Source organism: Agrilus planipennis, unplaced genomic scaffold (genome assembly GCF_000699045.2).
Source record: "Agrilus planipennis isolate EAB-ADULT unplaced genomic scaffold, Apla_2.0 scaffold154, whole genome shotgun sequence".
Classification (NCBI taxonomy): domain Eukaryota; kingdom Metazoa; phylum Arthropoda; class Insecta; order Coleoptera; family Buprestidae; genus Agrilus; species Agrilus planipennis.
This window is the reverse complement of record NW_020439244.1, coordinates 163,121-171,015: the sequence shown is the minus strand read 5'-3', so window position 1 is coordinate 171,015 and position 7,895 is coordinate 163,121. Positions and strand designations below refer to the sequence as shown.

The following is a 7,895-nucleotide window of genomic DNA, read 5'->3' as shown; positions in this document are numbered from 1 at the left end:
TTATCACTACACTTTTTATTCGATGTTGATTTTACATCAATAAAATTATTTGCAACCCTATTTTGGCTCTGATCTTTCACGCTAAGCAAACTATTTTGGCATCAGTCTTTTTTCCAATTAAAACAAATGACAAAGGTAAATAAGGAAGCATACAGAAGAATTATTGGTTGCTAAACTGAAGAAACTATAACATAAAGATAGAAAAATTATATATCTCAATCACTTCAAACAGAAAAATATGAATCATATTCAATCTTCGAGGCTGGTGATGTGGTGCAAACACCACCATTAGTCTAGAAAAACTGCCATGAGCAAATGCTGGCACACAACACAATTCGTAAAATGAACAAAGAAAACACCAGAGACATAGCAAGTGATAAATGTAATTTTTCTATAGGTCTAAATCAGTTGTTATAGGTAGGTAGGTACAAACACAATTAGCCACTCAAATATCGGATAACACAAGTGATACGTTTGTTATTACATCGTCTATTATCTAATATTCGATAATTCGAATAGGAAAATAAGAAACACTATTGTAAGCAGATGAAGATTATAGATGAAAAAATACTTTCTCGTCGTAATATCTATCTCCATTTCGTATTACCGATTGCGAGTGATAAAATAAATTAATGTTGTTTTAATGCGAGTTATAAAACGATTTGTAGCACTTAACACTCACTGGCTTTTATTTACGATTATGAAGAAAAATAACCCCCTCTTTCCTGTATAATACCAGGCTACGTTATTGATGGTACAGCTTTACAATCCAAGAAAATTTGTTAAAAAGTAGAATTTTCTTTAACGTTTTTCATCGTCAGCCAAACAAAATAATAGACGATCTACTTATTACTTTTGTATCACGTTATTACAAATGTTAGAACACTATTTTTATCTTCTTATCGTCATTGGGTTGTATACATATTTGAGTTCTTTTACAAGCCGAAATATTTCGCAAAGTAAATATGATAAATACACCAAACAAGTACTTCATACATCTCTGCATCCATAACCATAATAATAATATACGTATGTTACCTAAATTTACCATAATAAGGATATCTTCGCTGAAAATTTACATGTCCTTTGGGACCGTACATATCGTTAAATTTTATCGCTACGAAACCTGAATAAATTATAGAGAATGAACAGAAGGAAATATTTCTATATGCACCGTAATATCTGCTTTTCTTTTATGGCGTCTAGAGGTAAAATCGAAAATGGCATATGGGGAATTTTGCTGCCCCTAATACTGAATGTTATGTCTACGTTTGGTATCAACCAAATTGGTTAAAAAACAGATTCAAATCCTCGTTACAAAATTCGATAGGTTTGTAAAACCNTTACAATATAATTTATTATTAATTTGATGTGTAGATTGTATTTCTCAAAGTCATTGTTTTAAAAGTTTAGAAAATCCGATCTCATCAAAGATAATTAATGTTCAGGGGAAAATTGAGAGTGTTTTGTGTCCTAGCGAATGCATTATCTAATAGAGCCCTGCGTAATGCACAAACTGGCAAAGTACTTATCAAAGAATGGCGAAAATGTATTGAGCGTGAAGCAGGGGAGGGAAAATCCACGTATTCGGGACGTGATAGGGTGGAAACCTTTCCAGAACCGCCAGTGCAAACCTGAACAGAATAACTTTTACAGATTATTATTATTATTTGAGTTTTCCTCTACACGAAAACCCTATTCGTGAGCCAAATTTTCCTTATGTTACGTACTTATATTGAATTCAGATTAGACGATAAATATCAGCGCGTTTTTTGTCAAAAATTCGACACATATTCGCTATTGTTTTGAGTATTGGATTCTTACATATCTGTAGCAAATGTAAATTTTAAAAATTGTAATATGAAGATTGAAAAAACTTCGGCGATTGTTGTAGAACAAACAAAATACAAAATTGGACAACTGAAGTGTCGTGTTTTGGCGTTGGGGTTCGTACTATTTCGTTTGTTTTAAAAATTGTAAAATTTATGCTTAGATTAAAGGTATTTACTTGCCTGTTGGGAAGCCGTTGTCTTTGCAGAGTGATTTGTATCCTTCTTGAGTACAAATTTGAACCACCCTCTGACAGATACCCGTCGTTATTGGGGTTGTTTGTAGGATTCCGTAAAACTTCGCCATCGGACAGGTAGCCATTAGTCAGTGCTATGTCGGAATAGTGCAACCCATTCGTATCCGGGTAAATAAATGAAAATTGCTTTTTAGACGGTAGCGTCATATTGCTGTAATTCGATTCGACGTCCACCATTATTCTTTCTTGGCTAAGATGATTACCGTGATGATTACTTTGTTCTCTCTCTTCGGCCTTCTCGGCCAAGGGTCCCAGAGGTCTCTGAACATAAACCAACGGCTGTTTGTTTTGGACAAATCCGGAATCAGTTGCAACGTCCGCGCCGTTGACGTCGGGTTCTTCGGGAATCGACGTGTTGGCACAGCTAATACTGGAAGAGTAACCCTGGATTTCGGTGGACGAGGTGTTGCTACATTCGGACGTGGTTTCGTTGTCTTTTGCGAACGATTCCTCAGGAATTTGTGTGGCGCCCGGCACACACGGACTAATACTTATATGAGGGTTCTCCCTATCATCCCGATGAACTTTGTTAACCCCTTTAACAGCAGCAACCGGCTTAGGTATCCCGGTTCCGGGACTTTGGGGAGTTGGAGATCGGGCCACCAGTGCAGGAGAAACTTGCTGGCTTCGACTTACCGTAACTTTAAGTTTGGGTTCCGCCAATTTGGACGCCGGAAGATTAGCAAGTTTCTGTGCATGCCTCTCTATGTCGGACGCGGTTCGAGGGGGCTGTTTTAAATTGGTCGCGTCCTTTTTAGTGGCGCTTGGGGTAACTTTAACTAAACCGGTCGTTGTTTTAATTGAACGCGTTTGTTTCAACTTGGAATTGCCTTTTGCTGGTCTCGCATCCGAGGAATGTTCCAGGCTGACGGTGCTGCTATCAGATCTTTCGCTCTTTGCCGACGATACGCCGCTCGAGCTGCTCGTTCTTTTGCCCGTTGTTACGGGGGTGGGTTTGCTATCGCCAGATTTGAATATTTTTAATTTTGTCAAGGCGTTTTTCTTTTGTTGTTGAACGTTGTTCGATTGTTGTTGCTGTTGTCTGTTGTTGGACGACGGTACTGGGACCCGAGGAATTAGGGATTGGGCTGTGTTGGATGCTGGATTCGGGATGGTCACCGGACGTACTTTGTCGGGAGGACATTTGCGAGATGGGAGGGCTGAATCGGGCAGAGGTATACTCGACGCACAAGTTTTCTGACTTACCGCCAACGATCTGGAAAAACAAAAACGAAACGTCTAAGTTTCTTTCTTGTTTTTTTTTTTTTTTACTGAAAACTACAACGTACTTCAACCCCTTATGTACATTTTTAAGTGGGTGGAGTGAATACCGCATATGAATTTATTGTACACTAACCATCAAGTCGAGTCTTTAATGCATGCTTTCTAATATTCTGAATGCCTGTCGCTAAAAGCGCTCTCCAAAATCCAAAAGGGCAACAATATTGGTTGCCATTAATTCAAAGTATCCCATTATATTGAATGCGTTAAGTATTCTAACCCATTTGGAATAATACTGATACCATTTGTTACAGGCAATCTTGGGATAGTTAAATTATTGTTTCGAATTTTTTGTAATAAAAAAAAAAACAGTCTAACCAGTTTAACAAAAAGGATAACACTGATGACGAACCTGTTTCGTCCTATGTCAGGTGTGACGGGCAAACTCCTGGATTTTTGACCGCCCGAAGAAACATTGTTACCCATTTTTCGATAAGATAAAGAATCGAATTAGATACAGGACGCCCGGCGTCGGGACGCGTCATATAAATATGATCAGTTTAACACACGACACGGGGTCACGCAGGCAACTAACATGTCGCTGTTTCGACCCCTCTGGCAGTTGCATCTGCCTTCGTCGACGTACCACACTCGCATTTCAACCCTCTTGCATCCCCGTCCCGAAACTTTTGCAAAGGGATTTACAATCGAACGAACCACTCATTGTTGCGAGTTATTATATTTAAAAAGAGTCCATGCCTAATGTGTGATACATAGGGGGTAGTTACAATGAAACAAAGACAAATTTAGTCGAAAAAGACAAATGTTATTATCTAGAGATAACGCCCTAGTAAAAATTCGCTAAACGCGGAACCAATGAACTAGATATAACACAATTACCCGCAGACAGGGTAAGTTTCTCAAGGGATGTAGAATTTCTTTCCCCTAAGTGTTCAGGGCGTAATTAGGAAGATGGAGTTTTAATTTTTGGGGAATATTCTTTAGGGTTGTATGCCTAAAATAATTGTGCGTCTTCATACGTAATCTAAAGTTCTTTAAGAAGCCAATAGGATGAGAGATAATAAATAATGTTGCTTCCAATCATAACAAAGTTATTAACATAAGGATTGGAATTGTATTAGTTTAAACTGCCATCAGATTAATTATCGATAATTAGATATTCTTTGCACTTTCAGGAAATTTATATTTTACTGCAATTACTTTCAAATTATTTTTAGCAAACGTGTGTCTTTTTTCGATAACAATTAAGACAGAATTCCTCGAAAACCACTAGATAATCGCATAAGAAGCATCTTTTGCTTTGTTTGGTATTTAACGGTTCTTGAATATGGCTGCGCTTTTTATCACTTAATAATTATACCGTTAAAGTCTTCAAGGCAATATATAAAATCTGTGAAAAGTCGAATGTAATCGACCATAAAAAGTAATTAGTTTTGTTTTTCATACACCTTTCAGTACACGTTGCAGTGTTTTGTTTTTTGTTTGCTGAAAATATAAAATGTACCAGAATACGTAAAGTTATTAGTTTTAATCCTGGCGCCTCCGCGAAAGTTTGACAAACGCAAAATTAACGATAGCATTAGGAATTAGCATAATTAATTATGAAGTTTGAAGCACCACATTAATCAACCTTCAATTATGTGTCAAAATTTAATATCTTTACTCGTCGATGCGATGAGCAACCGCGTGATTACTCGCGGTAAATACTCATCTCCGAATCGCATATTTCACTCAATGACAGTAAATCATTGGCTTTTATTTCAACCATGTTAATTAGCCATAAAAAGGAGACTTATACGAAGCTTCCCAGCATAAACAATTACAGTCAACATACTAACGTGTTAACCAGCTATAAACAAAAGGCAGTTCGAGTGCGATGTTATCGACACGATACCTCCACTGGACTCATTACATGACATGCTTCCACTTTGTAACGCCGTTTTTATAGCCTTGTGATAAAAATTACAATAAACGTTTAAATAAGGTACAAATCAAAAAACAGATTTTCTTACAGGGGGAAACAAAAAAGGTATTTAATACCTAAACTAAAAGAGATGTTCCGGGTACCCGGTTTGGATTCGGAACCCGTAGGATTCGGCCGGGTACCAGATAATGACGCCGAGTACCCGGCAGTGCCAACGCAAGCAATAGTAATTTAATAAGTATAACAAAAAGCTACTTAATGGAAATTAGTAGTTAAGATTATATATCGGTTTTCGTTTTGGTAAATGTCTAGATGATGGCCTCCAGCCTCCAAGGGGGTGGGGGGGGTATCGAAAGAGGAGGTCTCCCCTACCACTGTACTATAAAAAGTTCGTGGCGGCCTCACCCCCATAAAAAGTTATGGGAGTTAGACGGGGGTGGGGGTAGGGGGGATCGAAAGAGAGTAAGGGGGATCGAAAGAGGGTGGTCGCCTGAATAAAACCCCGTAAAAAATTTGCGGCGGTCTCATCCCCATAAAAAGTTATGGGGAAAATCGTTAAAAACAAGGAAAACTGACCAATAGTAGTACAACAAAGACATCTCTGTAATTTTTACTACTTATTTTGTTTTGCGAGTGCTTTTGTTTATTCGTAGATATTGGATAAAAACAAATTTTGAGACAGGGTTCAATTTGGACGACTTGATTAAAGGATGCGGTAGACTGTTATTAGAAAAAACCTCATCTTTTATTATTTTTACGTTACCTAGAACCAGAATGTTTTACAGGGTTACGTAGAAATTATATTAAGTGCTCCTTTTTCAAGCAGACAACTTCTGTCGAAAAGTTATTACATAAAGCAATGCATAAATCAGGACGAAAGCCATTAAAACGAATTTTCGTGACAAAATGAAAAATATTAGCGTGCCTGCCGTTAATAGGCTCTCATTTTTCAGATGAATCACGCAGTTATTATTATTGTCTAATTTTAAACTCTCCAAAAGAAGTTTGTTGAGGTAAGCATCTTTCACATAATGACTTAAATTATAACGGGGTAAACAAGTACATTTATGCACAAATATACACACACAGGTCGGCTTGCGTTGGGTAAAAATAATTTAGTGTCTTCTCAGTTTAATTTTAGCCCGCGAACCTTACGTATTAGTACGAACGACCCAATTCGACTTCCTTAACTATTAAAAGTCGTTTTTTTTTTCGTTTGACAATGGATATTTGGCAGAAACGCGGCGTGAACAAGAAAACAAATGAAATGAAGGCCCTCTGTTCGAGATCACGTTAACATAAAACAGTTGAAATATTATTAGTTTTCGTATGCCCACTGTTTACAACAATGTGTCGTAAAAGTGCGCCTTCGTTTGTTTTTTTGCTCGTTTTACCACAAACAAATTGTGTTTCTACCTAATTCTTTAATAAATGTTATTACCTGCTCCTATGTAGATGAAAATGTATATCATACACATATAGTAGGTGGGAAATCAATCTATTTTAAATATTTTGCTTAGTTTATCACGTTTAGTTGACTGTTAGTCACTTCTGACCTTGTTTAAAGTTCAGTCATTAGCCTGTTAAATCGCTCGTTTTTTGTTTCCACGAATTCCAACTTTAGATCATTTACGATAGATTTTTGTATAATGTGTGAATATAAATCCTTGCAATTTATTTCAGGAAATTGACAATTAAATTAAACCCTCATTAATCATCTTTGGGTTTTCCGTGAACTACAATTGTAATTATCGTTCATTATTTGCTGCATTTCGTATAAAATTAGCTGATTTATTTCATAATCGTGTTTTCCATTAGTTATCTACTCGAGGAACATTAGATTTAAGTCTTACCTGTTTGGAGCCATATCGCAAAGCGCTTTCGGCTGTGCCTGTAGGGCTTGGGATCTTTGTTTGCTGACTTGTTTGTGTCTTGACAGGGCAAAAAACAGTGCCAGGACTGTTTTCAGATCCCCATCGCGTAAATCTTGGGGCGAGATCGTTTCAATCCCGGAAACATGTTTCGCCCTGAGGTAATTCAAACACGAACTTATATTTTCCAACTGAAACAGAACGAGAAAACGTTTGGTTTTATTTATTTACAAACTTGTACATTCTGTGACTTCCGGCTTTTCTCAGTATGTATTAGATAAGTATCTCATCATCGTCATCAAAGATGTGATTTATTTGAAATACTTGCATTTAAAATGCAAATACAAAATAAAAAGTAGGTACTTATTTTTATCTTGCATTTAAATACTTTTTTGAAACAAACATTTTGTATTTTATTTAAAAGCCCGCAAAACAATATCGAATAGATATACGCCAGTTGTGTAAAATTGAAAACTAAAAGATATTGTGGTGTGCTAATAAATGCATATACCCCAAAATTTTAAGAAAACGATTCGAAAAACTTCACTTATTAGATAAGCCCAAAGCTAAAGAAACCATGGATTCCATTTCTTTCTCTTATTACAATGTGTAAAAGATCGGAAACACAATTGGGTTGTAAATATTTTGATGTAAAATGATTGATGTTGATTTTACATCAATAAAATTATTTGCAACCCTATTTTGGCTATGATCTTTCACGCTAAGCAATCTATTTTGGCATCAGTATCTTTTTTCCAATTAAAACGGATGA

The 7,895-nt window shown here is 36.5% G+C and overlaps 1 protein-coding gene across 4 annotated transcripts in view; it reads right to left on the bottom strand.

The window, feature by feature from the left end:
- LOC108738584 (protein sickie) overlaps positions 1 to 7,895 on the bottom strand; it is a 27,902-nt gene that overhangs the window by 11,114 nt on the left and 8,893 nt on the right. For all 4 annotated transcript variants that reach the window (XM_018472062.2, XM_018472061.1, XM_018472063.1 and 1 more), the window contains 2 exons: positions 7,106 to 7,314; positions 2,013 to 3,302 (listed from right to left, as the gene is read on the bottom strand). In XM_018472062.2, coding sequence (XP_018327564.1) covers positions 2,013 to 3,302; positions 7,106 to 7,314 — 1,499 coding nt within the window. The remainder of the gene's footprint in view (positions 1 to 2,012; positions 3,303 to 7,105; positions 7,315 to 7,895) is intronic.